At 44.1% G+C, this 15275-nt stretch overlaps 1 protein-coding gene across 2 annotated transcripts in view; it reads left to right on the top strand.

Moving 5' to 3' along the window:
• Positions 1–10932, top strand: part of Ston2 (stonin 2) — a 142077-nt gene extending 131145 nt beyond the window's left edge. For both annotated transcript variants that reach the window (NM_001135874.2, NM_001443985.1), the window contains 2 exon segments: positions 2425–2627; positions 4232–10932. In NM_001135874.2, the coding sequence (NP_001129346.1) occupies positions 2425–2627; positions 4232–4315 (287 nt within the window). In that variant the 3' untranslated portion in view covers positions 4316–10932.
• Positions 10933–15275: the final 4343 nt, after the last annotated feature.

The following is a 15275-nucleotide window of genomic DNA, read 5'->3' as shown; positions in this document are numbered from 1 at the left end:
AGCAATCAAGATGGCAGATAGTGCCGGAGAGGTTTATTGTCCTAAAGGAGAGAGAAAAAAGGATTGCCACCAGAAGAAACAGACCATGGGCAGAGGGCAGAGAGACAGCAAACAGATGTTCAGCAAATAGTTCTTTAATGCTCAGTAGGCTGAAGCCAAGTGACGGGCTGCTTGTGTATTACACTCGTTATTAGTTTATTAGAATTTCTTCAGGGAGGTCGGGACGGGGTTTCTCTGTGCAGCCCTGGTTATCCTGGAACTCTGTAGACCAGGCTGGTCTCAAACTCAGAAATGCCCCTGTCTCTGCCTCCCAAGTGCTGGAATTAAAGATGTGCCAGCTGTTAATTTCTTGCTTGATTAAAGGAGTGAAACTCCACTGTGTAGTAACATCAATCTGATTTTTAATGCTAAGTTTCATCAAGAAAGACCCAATAACGTAAAGATGTTCTTATTATTATAACCATGAATTAAATTATTCAAATTTTAAAATGGTTTAGCCCCACCTGTCCACCACACTTACACATTAAATAGCTGAAGCTAGGAATTCAAGTCAAGATTTGGCTTTCAGAGTTCCCGTGAGTACGCTCTGAGACAGTCAGAGAAGCAAGTCACCTTTTAAACAGAGAAACCACTTCTCAATATTCCAGACAGAAATGTCAGAGAAAGCTAATTAGAAAAAACAAAAACAAATGTTCAAGTCTCTATCTGAGTTAAGAGGCCTTCCACAGTGTAGTGAACACATTCCATAGCAGCTCACCATGTATGTAGGACCTGGTTTGGAGTCAGTGAGATCTGAATTTTATTCTTGGCGCTGCTGCTTAATGGTGGTATGACCCCATGCAATCGACTTAACTATGTCGGAGAAACCTAATTTTTCTCACTTATGAGACAGAGTGTGTGTGTGTGTGTGTGTGAGAGAGAGAGAGAGAGAGAGAGAGAGAGAGAGAGAGAGAGAATGTGTGTGTGTGAGTGAGAGAGAGAATGTGTGTGTGAGAGAGAGAGTGTGTGTGTGTGATAGAGAGAGAATGTATGTGTGAGAGAGTGTGTGTGTGTGTGAGTGAGAGTGTGTGTGAGTGAGAGAGAGTGTGTGTGTGTGTGAATGAGAGAGTGTGTGTGAGAGAGAATGTGTGTGTGTGAGAGAGAGTGTGAGTGAGAGTATGTGTGTGTGTATGAGAGAGACAGAGTGTGTGTGAGAGAGAAAGTTGTGTGTGTGAGAGAGAATGTGTGTGTGTGTGTGTCAGAGAGAGAGAGAGAGAGTGTGTGTGTGTGTGTGTCAGAGAGAGAGAGAGAGAGAGAGAGAGAGAGAGAGAGAGAGAGAGTGAGAGTGAGATTTTGGTTCCTTTCCTAAAAGTCAGTGCAAATTTTTCAGTTAAATATCCTAGCCTTATTCTTTAGAAATAACCATTAAATTGTGCTACATCTGTGAAAAACAAATGCCTCACTCTGGAGTGATTTCCTCGGAGAGAGGGTGTGTGTCTCCTGATTCTCCGAGATGGGAAAATCCTGCCCAGAGCAATAAAGGAAATTGAAATTGTTGACTCTGAGAGGCAGGAAAGAGTTACACCGTTGGTCAAAGCCACATCACAGTTTATCCGTAGTCATTGTGCATGTCTCATCTCCACACTGCCATCCTGCAACCTGGTCTCCATGTTTGGGGACCATGAAATTATGACTCAGACAAAGGGGTCCACAGTCCCAGCTGTAAGACTTTTTGCTGTGACCCGTGGCGGCTTGCTTTATGCACAGAACCCTCAGCCAGATGAGAGCATTGGTCCAGTGCACTGTGTCCCCCAGTTTCATGTGTGCTGTCTATAAATCCGTCACTTTCATATGTCACCCACCCACAGAAACATGCCCGAGGCACCTCGGAAAATATAAAATGCTATTAGGGGAATTCATCTTTTACAGGAAAGCAGTTTGCTGCAGGCGGCTGTCACCGATGTTTTATTAGGTGCCAAGTGCTAATCTAATCTCAGCTGCTCCTTCTTCCGCTGTCAAGCCTCTCTCTCAGTGTTCCTGCTGTCTGCACAGCTCTGGGACCTAAACAGTCAGAAAAACACTGTGGGTTTTGTTTTCCATTTGTTTTTTTGTTTGCTTTCACTTTTCGTTGTGAGCTGCCTTGTGGGTGCTGAGAACCGAAACTAGGTCCCCTAGGAAGACCAGCCATTGTTCTTAACCATTGAGCCATCTGTCCAGCCTCCACAGGCTGGAATTCCAGGCTGTGGTTACCAGGAGGACTGGATGAAAGGGTCCGGGGCACACGGAGCCTGATGTCCGCCCAGGGGAAGTTTATCACTGGACCCTCAGCGAGCAGGTGCAGCGCCGGCAGCCCTCCATTATTACCAGCGGGGCTCTTTAGCCTCCTTTCCTTTTTAATTTTTTCCTTAGCGAACTCAACCTCTGGATACTTTCTTTCTATTACAGCTTCTGGCCACCCACACTGTTTCTTTTGCCACCTTGAACTTGGCTCTGACCGGGAAGTGCCTTCCAGATTTGCCAATCATGTAAACGTCGAGTTCAGCATGCCCACGACGTCTGCCTCCAAAGCAGCTGTGAGATCCATCTCTGTGGAAGACAAGCCCGATGTCAGGAAGTGGGTCAATTATTCCGCACACTACAGCTACAAGGTAGCCTCAGGAGGGCTTCGGGCCCATGTTTCCACATCCGTTTGTTAGCCCCACAGCTTCCCCTCGTGCCTTCCAGCAAATGCTTCTTATATCAAGGCACTTCACATTCATAGCTGTGGATGAATCTGCTCTGTTTAATGAAATGATCTCTCGTGGGTAAGAAGAGAGGCTAGGCCAAAAAAAAAAAAAAATTAAGGGGCTGATGAGACATCATGAATAGTAACAAAAAGAACAGTCGGACCAAGTGATACTTGTTCCCCGTCTGTGACAGGGTTCCTGTTTTGGTGTGAGGCACTGTAAGTAAGAGGGCAAACTTAAAAGCCAGCCCTTTCACAGTGACAATGGGATGGGGAACGTGGGAGGTGTCTGCAGTCAAAGCTGGAGAGCTGCTTTTATTGGGGGGAAACGGGGGTGTCTGAAGGCAGGATCCCTCCCTGTAGCTCAGCCCAACTTCAAGTTCTGCTTTCCTGCCTGTGAAGATTATAGGCATATCTCCATGAAGCAAGGGCTTACAACACACCAAAATGATAATTCCCCGCAGAGGTAGCCGTTTGGTAGATCAAGCTCCGAAGAGGGAAGAGAAAGGCATTGGTGAAAGGTTTCGCAAAGTCATTTGATCATTTCCTACATATAATGATTCCCACAGATTTATGTAATTTATTATTCCTTTTAAATATTTTCTTAGTTGTATCATGGAAAACTATTTCTTTAACTACCAAGAAGAACGAATGCCCCATCTTGTGGCCAGGGGAAAACTAGCAGTTCCCCACAACCATGGCTGTAAGCTACCTTCAGTTGTTGCCTCTAAAGGGAGAGGCTTAACATTCCGTGCAGTGATGAGAAGCACTTATGGGACCCCTAAGTGCAAAGGAGTGAGTCCCTTCCCAACTTACCAGAGGCTGTAGTCAGGGTGTGTTACTCTTTAAAAGGATTTTATTTATGTATTGAATGTGTGTGGATATTCTCTCACATGCATGCACAAACAGTGGCGTGCCACCATGTGGGTGCTGGGAATTGAACTCAGGCCCTCCAGAGGAGCATCCAGTGAGTGCTTTTAACCACTGAGCCATCTCTCCAGCCAAAAGAGCAACTTCTGGACAGTATTTTGCAGGAGATAGAATAGAACAATAAACGTTTCAATACGTATTAGTTTAGAGACATTTTTTTTAAATGAAGTAATTGGAGGTGCTTAAGAGGTCAGCTACAAATGGTTCTCTAAACCATTGTCAGTTGCCTACTAGAATCCCACACCATTGGATAAAGTCAGCTAGATCTTGCCCTTATCCCATGAACCTATGGAATAGTGGAGACAGGGACAGTGGATATATTCAGAGGAAACTCGGTCTCCCTCCTGAGTGGGCAGCAAAGGTAATATCTGAGCAAATCTGTGAGACAAAGGATGGATGAGAATTTTCCAGATGGACCATGAAGAAGGGGAATGCCACACCTCCACGGGGATCCTGGGATACTCAGGAGTAGGTGCTCCTCTGTGGCAGATGCCCAGAACATTCACAAAATTCCGGGCAATCCCAAGGGACCTCCGGGGTGCTTCTCCTCTCGCTTCCCCTTAGTCCTGACAGTTTCTTCGTCTTTTCTTTTGGCAGGTGGAAATTGAACAAAAAAAGAGTTTGAAGCCAGACTTTGAGGGAGAGGACTTGGAAAACCCAAAGGAATGTGGGGTACAGTGACAGTGACCCACCTCAAGGAACTGAGGACCGCTGACTCGCAACCGGGTGTCTTCCCCGAATAACTCAAGTTTAAGTCGACACCTGCTGCGGCTGCTCCACATTGGGGGCTGCCTACCTCCGTTTCCTGTGTGCACCTACCTGTGGGTCACAGGAAATCCTGAGGGGGGCTGCCTTCAGTAGGCCCCTTGACACTGAGCATGCCCGAAGTACGTGGCACACCTGGCTTCTGGAGTTTACCAAGTATTGAGCCTCCTTGTCTGTTTTCTGCTTGTATCATGGCACTGGTATGTGGTTTGTGGTGACTATTAGAAACCCAGAAAGAACCGCCAGCATCAGTGTTGGCACAATTTGCCCCCAGTACTCACATGTCACTTGTAAAATTCTGGAGAAAATAGCCCTGAAAGTTTATTAAGAATCCATCTCTATTGCTCCCTCTGTACAAGATTCCAGGAAGTTCCAAAGCCATTTCTTTGGGCCTGCTTTTCTAGATATCTCCATGTTTTTAAACATGGGCATTCTGCAACAGAGGTTTCCCAAATGTTTCCCTTCTGGTTCTAGATTGCTCAAGATCAAAACACTCTTTCAACTTCTTCTCCATTTGCTGTCTTAAATATGGTGCATGATGGGAAAGGCTCCATCTGATATTTTCAAATTTAGGTTTGGAGCTTAATTCCACAAATGGACTAAATTGGCTTCACAGTCTGTTAAAAACAAAAAAACAGAACTTATTTTTCTTACCTAAAAGGAGCATTAAATGTAAGCTTATATTTAGTTCGGAAGACAGCTTCGATCATAAAATATGCCAGATTCTCACTGGTCAGTTTTAATTCCTGAAACACAGCATGACTGTAATTCCGTGTGCGTAAAAGAGACACTTGGAAGTTCTTTTCATACCTCATACACAATGACTGTTACACATCTCTTCCCTCAAAATTCAGAGGAAACTTAAGCTAAAAAGATCATTGTAAAAGCTGAGTTTGGATGAGCTTTACCCCGAATTCTGAGGTTGGTTAGTTACACTATTGTGAAAGCTCAAAAGGGTGGTGGCGCACACCTTTAATCCCAGCATTTGGAAGGCAGAGGCAAATGGATTCCTGAGTTCAAGGTCAGCCTGGTCTACAGGATGAGTTCCAGGACAGCCAGGGCTGCAGAGAGAAACCCTATCTGGGAAGAAAACAAAAAACAAAAAAACAAAAAACAAACTAAAAAAGGCAGAAGGCTCCAGTGTAGGGCTGGGGAAAGCCGGTCTCCCAGTGTCATGACCATGAAATCCTGATTCCCAGACTCAGGCCAGCATCCCTTTCCTTACATTTCCCACCCTGCCCCCTGCTCCCCCACCCCTGCTTATTTGTACTCTGTTGATTGCTCTCATGAAGAAAAAAGTGAGGGGACTGAGTACATATTTTATCAGACTTGGGGAATATATGGAAATAAGTAGAAAATGCCTGCAGTTTGGGACTAACTGATTCAAGCTTTTTTTTTTTTTTTTTCAGCTCCTATCTAGTGATCTAGGTATTAGAAATCATGGCAGTGCTTTGAACCATGTGTTTAACTCTCTAAGCATTAGATTGGAATGAAAAGGACAAGCTACATAGGCCCACATGAGAAGACCTGTATTTTGAGTTTTTCAAATGCAACCCTTTCAGTATAGAGGGGTGTGTGTGTGTGTGTGTGTGTGTGTGTGTGTGTGTGTGTGTGTGTGTTTTGATGAGAACTAGGGAGACTTGATATTAATAGCAGTCCATATAGAAATGTTTTCTTGCTGAGTTCAGTCTTGAACCAGGGATAGATCCACAGCTATTCTCAAGGCTAATTCCTTCTATCTGTGGTGGTAGGTCATTAACAACTGTGCATGATGCACTGGCCTGTGCATGCCTGAATGGAGGGTTACATTCAAGTATGGCTACTGTATTTTAGGGGTGACACTAATAAGTCGACCGTATCCACAAGCAGGTGACCAGGGTTGTGACGATCCTGGTTATATAAGGAACAGGGGGCAGCTCTCCTGCAGAACAGAGGGCATAGCTGGGAAGGGAGTGCAGGGAAGTTGGGAAATGAAAGAACAGCCAATAACCAACTCAAGGTTTCTGCTGCACTAGGGAAAGAAGAGGAGTTAGCATAACCTCAAAGGCAAAAAGAAATAGGAACAGAAGAGAACTTTCCAGATGACAGATGTTTGCTCAGTATAAGAATCTCCTAGGAAAGAAGCGTTCTAAAGTTGAGAGGGTCAAGAAGATTTCCTGCTGCAGCTAGTGCCCAAAAGTCAACAGAGCCACCTATCCCAGGTGCTCCGGAAGGGACTATCACACTGGAGTGGTCAAGATGGCAGGAAAACTCTTATTCAAACAGCCTTGATGGGAATGAGGCTGGCTAGCTCCAGACAGCCTTTCCTCTGTGGGTTTTTTTTGTGCTGTTGGAGGGCAGTGGAGCTCTCGAGAAGAACTCAGTCATTGAAGTCCATGTCATTTCCACTGTAAGGCTAACGATCTTGAGATCAGCTGACCAACAGGCTGGGCAGTCGGCAGGATAGGGAAGGTCTTCCCTGGCCTAGCCCTGTGCCAGGAGCCCTGCCCGGGCTGCTAACATGCACAGCACCTGTTTTCTCTTGTCCCTCCCACCCCCTTGGTTTAATTCTTCCTGCCTTGGTGCTTCACCTGGACTGTTTAGATTTTTGTTTTTGTTTTGCCCTAATCAAAAGGTGAAAAAAAAATCCCCTCTGTGCTATTTATATTTAGCAAGCAAATTATCACTAATTTTTAAGTATAGACCACCCTCTGGGTTCCATCAAATTTGGTTCACCTCTACTGCGCTTAGGGTCATATGGATAACATGTAAGGAGGTGAAATGTAGTTCAGAACTTACTGAAAACCTACCTAAAAACTGGAATTGGGCAAATCACCCTTTTCATGTGCAGAGTGTATGCTTGCCACAGCGGCCCTCAACTTTTATTTTCCTGTGCTTACAAAAAAAAAAATCTAAATCTGTTATCAACGACATAAAATTTTGAAAAAGGATTGATTTTTACCAATACAATTAGGACACATCAGTTGTCACATAGTATCCAAAGCTATTTTTAAGTCTAGGGCTTCTCTGTTTCAACTTTACAGTGAGACAGGACAAAAAGTAAATAAGCCTTCCAATATATCAGACAAGAGGTCTGGTCATGTAGCTCAGTAGGAGAGAACTTGCCTACCATGCACAAGGTCCTGGGTTCAACCCCCAGTACCACAGAAACAACAACAGAAAAGAGTGGTGGGTATTTAGAGGGCAGATCCCTGAAGCCCCTCTTGTTGACACAATGCTGGTTACTCCTTGGGAAAAGTTAGCCCCTTCTTCCTTATCCTCTGGACTTGTTTCCTCATCTACCCGAGACCTCCTCACATCTACTGTGAGGCCTTATCCTCATGGGTGTCCCTTAATTTAGAAGACTTCTTATCTGAAGTGAGACTAATCTCTGCTTAGAAACACAGTTGAGATCAAGAGTTTATGTCCCTAGAAACTCCGTTCCTGAGAAACGTGGTAGCGACTAAAACTGTTTTAGTCATTGTGACTCAAATGCCTATAACAAGTGCGAGCCAGCAGGGCTCGGCCGCTTTCAATACGTCTAAATCAAATATGCTCGTTAAATACATGGAAATTATTGACACTTGGACCCTGAGACTACTTACTCTCTGCTTACAGCTAGCAAGCCGCTTTTATTTCCTGGAGGACTTAAGTAATCACTTTGCTCCGCTTTGACCCCTGCCTGCAGTGTCATCCAAGTGCCAGGATGGTGACGCTTAATGTGTGGCTGAGTCTGACCTACAGTGCCACTTATTCATATCAAGAAACACTTCTACTCTACACTCAGCGGTGCGGGGGCACAGGGGCTGTCCACGGTTATGCTATTGATTCAATCAAGCAGACGGGGAGCCTCTGCCTCGCCCGTGACTCATGGAAGATGCTCGCATCTGATGGAGCACGCAGCCAGTCCTGCTGGGTCAGGTCTTTGTCCTCCCAACTGTAACCATGGACCAGTGCTATCACGCATGTCGTGTCCTCACAGGAGATGGGAGTCTGAGACAGGAAGGCTGGTGCTCACAGGGGAAATCACGATTTCAAAGCCGATTAATATTTTTACCATCAGTTTAAGGGTAGAAAAACAAGAGAATGAGCTGACTTTTTTTTTTCTGCCTTAAAGGTCTTAGAATTAATTATCATGAGGAGGAAGCACTGTCATCCAATATACCTTTACAGATTCCCCTAGGAAAAGGTGGCAAGTTTATCTCTTCTATGAACAGTTGGTTCAGATTAACCCTAGCATTTCCAAAGTTGAGATTGTGATTAGATTAGAATATGATAGAGAATCCAATCGAAATTAACAAAAAAATTAAGTAAAAATATACCGTCTAGTAAATGAATGTTGTGTTAACACTTCGCTACCACCACCATGACAGCATTTTATATATAACATTGGTCAGTGTATTGTCTCTATGGTTCTGATGAGTGTTTTCTAAACATGACCAGTGTGGCTTTGCCAATTTCCTTCAAATCACCACATTTTAATTATGCTTTTTGGAAAGGAGATCAGCTTTAGTTCTTCTCCTTCATAATTGTGTTTTAAAGGGATTAAGAGTGAAGGAGATACAGGAGGCCAAGTCTTAAGTGTAGGAACAAATGAATGGGTTAGTAATATCCCCAAGGTCGTCTAAGCAAGAGCATGGAAGCTTTATATTCTAGTGTGCCTTAGCCACTTTGCTAATGAAAGTCCAGTCCTGTACTTTAAGAGTTGAAAGGGGATGTGGGGAGCATGCATATATCAACTTGCAATGCCAAGCCATAAAAGTAGAAAATTTCAGTAGTACTATGTTCTGCAGAACCTGGAAAGAGGCAAATAAAAAGGTGGATGTAATGAAAAACTACTAAACATCAGACTAAAGAAAATAATTTCAGTATGAAAAGAGTTGGAAGATAGCATTGGCCACCGAATTTAATATAACCTGAACTGGAGGCTGTCTCCAGTAAGAAGCTATTAGGGAAGAAGGGGGCATAGCGGGGACAGACAGCAGGGGTCTTTGCTCTGCCAGGATTGCTCAGGTGCGGTTTAAAGTACTGTTAGCAGCCAGCTTCCCTGTGGACGAGAGGCCATGCACTAAGATGCTCCTAGCTGTTAGTCATGCTGTGACGGCTTCATGAAGGAAAGCTGGCCTTTCTGTGACTGTCTGAAGGGCACAAGCATGGGGGAAGTTACTCTTGCTAACTGACCTCTTGTTGTCATCTTGGTTTCCAGAGACAACAGAGAGAGCACTGGGCTCGTTTTCCTTGGGATTGTTTGTGTGTGTGTGTTTGTCTGTTTCCCAGCAATGGTTTTATGGATTGTTTCACAAACTATCCTTTCCTGCCACATCTTGTTGATGTCCCAGGTCAGTATGATTCTTACGATTCTTATGCTTAAGAACCAAGAAGTCTGAAGTCGGAAAGTTGAGATCAGCTGGTTTATCTTTCTCCTGCTCAGCCCCCCCCCCCCCCAGTCCCCACTACGATGTTCTGCCTTTGACCTCAGAATACCAGTGGAATATGAGGGTCAAAAGGCGAATTCCCACTCGACACTGAGGTGTGAATACACCTCAGTGAGTATCCAAGTGGACACCAAGGTATGAATACCTCAACGGGTAGGTCCAACCCTCCACGTTAAAGATGTTTGAATGCAGGATGCTGGAATGGTCTGGAACCTATGGCTAGTCTTCCATGGGAAAGACCATAGGAGAGAGGAGGAAACAAGCCAATCTGGAGCCATCTGCAATTATAGCAAATGAGAGAAAAGGCCAGTCGCTGTACATAAAAATGTACTTATTTTTTTCTTAATAGCTTCTCTGTGTGGTGTGTCTGAATATGCTTTTAGTTTCTTTGGGGGGTTCTAATTACTCAGACAGAATAGATCAGTTTTAACTGGTCAGATGGAATTCCAGCATCCTCTCCTGGTTCATTCCCATGTTCTGCCTCAGACGAAACCCCAGTTCTCACTGTGGACACTAGCCATACCGTGGCTAAAGCCTTAAGCGCCGCCATTGCTCACACCCATGCGCTGATCGGGAGGCCCGACAGCACCAGTTCTGTGAACACGGATGAGCCCTCCGCTCCCAACATCAGCCTGTTGGGTTTAAGGGTCTTCAGGAATGGTGCACGAGTGTCACAGCTCCCTCTCCCCTTCAGCCAGCATTCACTTATCTTTATGTTCACTCGCCAACAGAAACTGGACAACCCTTTACCACATTCAGAAGGCTAATCAGGATCAGTGTTTGAGAGAAGGATTGGCGGAGGAGCGTCCCTCCCCACCCTCCATTTCTGTAACGTCCATATGAATTTCATGGTGTCGGGTGGTTGAACCCGCGGTCCAGTGACTACCTTGACTTCCTTTATTCGTCGTCCATCCCCACTCAGTGTAACTTCTTGCACTACTGTGGCTCGTTTTATGTAAAACCAGTTAACTCTAAAAAGAATGTGCCTATGTAATAAAGTCTACACACTGGCTATCTCTGTAGAGGTGACGTTTTGTTTTAGATGTTTTGCTGAATAATCTGTAATATCTTTTTTGAGCTATGAAAAGGAAGTATTAATAAAAAATTTATGCAAAGTGACTTTGCAGTGTTTGATGAATACAGCATGATAAAGAGTGTTTGTCTGGCATGGTAGTGGATGCCTTTAATAAAAATCTTTGAAAAGAAGTAGATGTTTACTAATGAGGTCCATTACCCAGACAATATGGATATGGTCATTAGCTGACAAGTAATTTGCTTAAATTATTCTAGATACATTTATCATGTATACAATTTAAGTCAGTTCTAAATACATTAATTGCATTTCTTTCTTTCTCTCTCTTTTTTTTTTTTTTTTTTTGGTTCTTTTTTTCGGAGCTGGGGACCGAACCCAGGGCCTTGCACTTCCTAGGTAAGCGCTCTACCACTGAGCTAAATCCCCAACCCCTTCTCTCTTTCTTTTTTTTTACTTTGTCCTAAATGCTATGAGAAAATAAATGTAACATGTAGAATCCTCGAGGTTTTCGTGGAGGTAAGAATTCAGCAGACAGACATGATTTCGTACACAATTCCTGTTCTATTGCCAGTGCTCACCCAGAAATTAATTGGTGAATACTAATTGCTAATGTCAACATAGCCCATTTGGAAAACACCAGTGTAGGACTATGGGAAAGATTCAAAACAAAGACGATGATGTCAGGGTTTGGTTTGACTTTGGTTCGTTTGTTTGAGTAAACACAAATAAGCAGCATTGTGTTAATTGTGCTTGGTTTCATTCACATGGACCAAGGAAGGACATTTTATTATAAAACACAGGCATGTACTGCGGAAGGGCTCAGACCAGTCCAGTGGCTCCTGCTGTCGAGATGTCTGTCCTGAACAGTACACAGGATTCCATCACCTATTCCATAGGAAGTGGTGTCAAAAGAGTTAATAGCTAAGTAGAAGTTTAGTATTTTCTTAGGTTGGGGATTCTGGAAAGTGTTTCTTTTCCACTATTCTCCCCTCCCTTTAATAAATCTGGAGACATAACTGTAGGTACCACACTGTTACTGCTTTAGCCTGTCATCCTCCACCTCCTACCCTGGAAAGGCCACTGTTCTGCAGAATTTGGGTAGGGGACTGGAGGATGAGGTAAAGTGATGAAGGTTGAAATGTCTTTGATGCCATTGGTCATTTGTTCTAGAACTCTCTCAACCAGTTAGTAACCTCCAAGTATCTTCTATTCCTCTATGTTGGGACAGCTTGACTCTCCAAACATAGTATTAGGGGCGAGAGAGAGGACTCAACAGTTGTGCTTGCTGCTCTCCCAGTGGACCTGAGTTCAGCTCACAGGCACACAGCAAAACATCCCATGACTCCAGCTCCAGGGACCCAATACCCTTTGGCCTCTGTGGGTATCTGCATTCACACTTACACATGCCACATATAGACATATGGAGTGAGTGTTGGTTCCTTTAAAAACCCAGCTATGGTTGTGTGAATATCTTTTTGTTTTAATCCCAGGTGTGGGATAAGAGGCTGCTTCACAGCAGGTGATTATGATTTGCCCGGTGCACTAGCAAGGGCATGATCTTTGCCAGCTGCTGATAGTTTAACTCTGGGGACTCTGGAGAGGTTATAAATGGGAGAGCCCTGAGATGGCCTACCTGTGACAGCTGCTGCTGCTACCCTTGCTGCTGGTTCGTTCTGCACTATATTTTCTATTGCTGGATATTCTGATGACCAAGATTATACTTACCCCAAGAAACAAGGCATCTCTAATCAGCAGGAAGTAGTCTAAAGAAGGCTATACCTCCATTCCCTTCTAACCTTCTTTCTCTCCTATCTAGTATTGGGGAATTCGATCAGAGGTAGAGGTATAAGAAATAAAGAATAAAATAGAAAAAAATAGTGCCAACAGACATATATACACGTTTATGTTGTTAGTATTTTGTTTTTCCAACCGGGGTTTCTCTGTAAAACAGAGTGCTGGCTGTCCTGGAACTCACTTAGTAGCCTAGGATACTCCAGTTCAGAGAGCTCTGCCTGCTTCTGCTTCCTGAGTGCTGGGATTTAAGTCCTTTACCACCATACACAACCACATTTTTTTAATCTTTGAAAAACATAATATTAAACAGTGTGTAATGAATGCCTTTAATCCCATAATCCCAGCATTCAGGAGGCAGAAGCAAGCAGATCTCTGAGTTCAAGGCCAGTCTGGTCTACATAGTGACTTCAAGGACAGCCAGAACTGCATAGTAAGACCCTGTCTCAAAATAACACAAAAAAAAATTCAAACAATTATGTACTGATTATACTCTGGTGCGGCCACCAGTACAAGGGTTTGTGGTATGTGTTCTCCCTTATGTAAGTAATCACCTTTCTCCGATTCCAGGCTGGTGGATATAATAGACTTTACCAAAAGTTAGGAACTGATGGATGATGTGGTGGCATGAATGAGAATGGCCCACATAGGCTCAGATGTTTGAATACTTGTTTCTGCAGTAGGTGGAACTTTTTGGGAAGGACTAAGAGGTGTGGCCTTGTTGCAGTAGGTATATTATTGGAAGTGGGCTTTGAGGTTTTAAAAAAACCCACATCATTCCCAGTTAGCCCCCTCGTTCTCTGACTTAGGGTTATTGTCTCACTGCTCCAGAGCCATGCCTGCTGCCATGTTCCCCGCCGTGACTGTCACAGACCCATCCTCAGAAACTGTACACAAGCCCTAGATTAAATGCTTTCTTTTATAGGTTGCCTTGGTCATGGCGTCTCTTCAAAGTAATAGAAAAGGAACTAAAACAGATAGTGAGGACCTATAGCATAAAAGCAGACACTCTTGCTCCTAAGGGTCACTGACCATACCCTACAGAGGGAATTCCCAATGAAACACTTTCTTCTTAAGCTCCAACCTGAGCAAACCTACTTATTCCTCAAAGTCCCAAGCCACTCTCTGCCAATGAAGACTAGAAACTTAACGTCTTGTCCCAATGGGGATTTTGTTTGTTTTCAAGACTGGGTTTCACTGTGTATCCCTGGTTGTCCTCAAATTCAGAGATTCACCTGCCTCTACCTCCCGAGTGCTGGGACTAAAGGTGTACACCATTGCCTTCCTGCTGGAATTATATTCTTAAGTAAATACTCTCAAACCTCACATAAACATTCACAAAGGAGGCCAGGAGCAGACAAAGGAAAACACTAATGGCAATTGCTCGCTGGCCCTCAACTGACTTGTTAAGTTCTCCCTTGTGGATACCAAGAGTAAGATGGTGAATAGTGGGAGGAAGTCATTAAAGTGAGTCACACATTTTCCCTGAGACCTACTGACATGAATGGACCATTCCAGACTTGGCAGCATCTTTTGTTTGCCTCCCAGACACACCAGCAAACAGGATCACCAACCTGAATGAAAGTGGCTGGACTTCCGGTTCTACCTCACTCTAAGATACAAAGTAGGATCCTCCCACCCCATCTCATCCTGCCCTGTCCCCAGTGAAGGATCTTTCCAAACAAACAAAAAAAAAAAAAAAGTTAATCTTGCATGGCCAGAAAATACAAAAGTACTCAAAGGTTACAGATAAAATTTTCTGGAGAAGTTGAAGTCAAATTCCTGAGAGATGGCTCGACAGGCAAATTACTTTCTGTGCAACCCCGGTGGCCTCAGTTCTGGAGTCGCTAGCCAGCATCCGCATGAAAAAGATGAGTGTGGTGGCTCTGCCTGAATTTACAGCGTCAGCAGTACTACAGGATGGGAGGTAATTATGACAAGTAAAACTATCCAGGAGAAAAGCAGCAGAAATAATAAGAGAGACCCTGCCCCAAAAACAAAGTGAGAGAGTGTTGACTACCGAGTGCTGTCCTCTGACTTCCATATGTGCTCTGGAGAATGTGCACGCAGCACGCATATGAATTTTTTTTATAAATTAGTGCTCCAATAATGGCACAGTTAACCGAGTTTCCCAATACAGTGTCCCCTAAAGTCCTGCCTCAAATAAAGAGTTTGATATAGCCCACGCAATCCCAGATGGTGGTTACAAAATTTCAAGTACTTCTTTCTGATTACAAGTATTTTTTGTGGACTCTGGAGAGATGTTTCAGGATTTTTGAGCCTGTTTCTAGTGAGGGTGTGGCTCATGCCCTTACCATACACCTTTAATCCCTCCGGCTGGAATTCAGACAGCTCCTTAATACATACCTTTAATCCCAAACAATGAAGGTAAAGATAGCTTGTAGAAGGAAGCACCCGTGTTTGAAGGTGATGTCTAATTGAGCGGCAGAAAAAGTGACAATCAGAGAATGATTTGACAGAATGGGATATGCCCAACTCTCACAAGAAGAGAGAGGGAAAGGAAGCTACGTAAGGGAGAGACAGACAGTACAGGAGAACGAGTACAGCACAGGAATACAGTTGAGTTGAGGGGGAAAGTGGAGCAGCAGAGAGAAGGAAGAGGGGGAGGCAGGTTTAC

This window comes from Rattus norvegicus, chromosome 6 (assembly GCF_021556685.1).
Source record: "Rattus norvegicus strain SHRSP/BbbUtx chromosome 6, alternate assembly SHRSP_T2T, whole genome shotgun sequence".
Classification (NCBI taxonomy): Eukaryota; Metazoa; Chordata; class Mammalia; order Rodentia; family Muridae; genus Rattus; species Rattus norvegicus.
The sequence above is the reverse complement of the archived record's forward strand: the minus strand, read 5'-3'. Positions and strand labels throughout refer to the sequence as shown.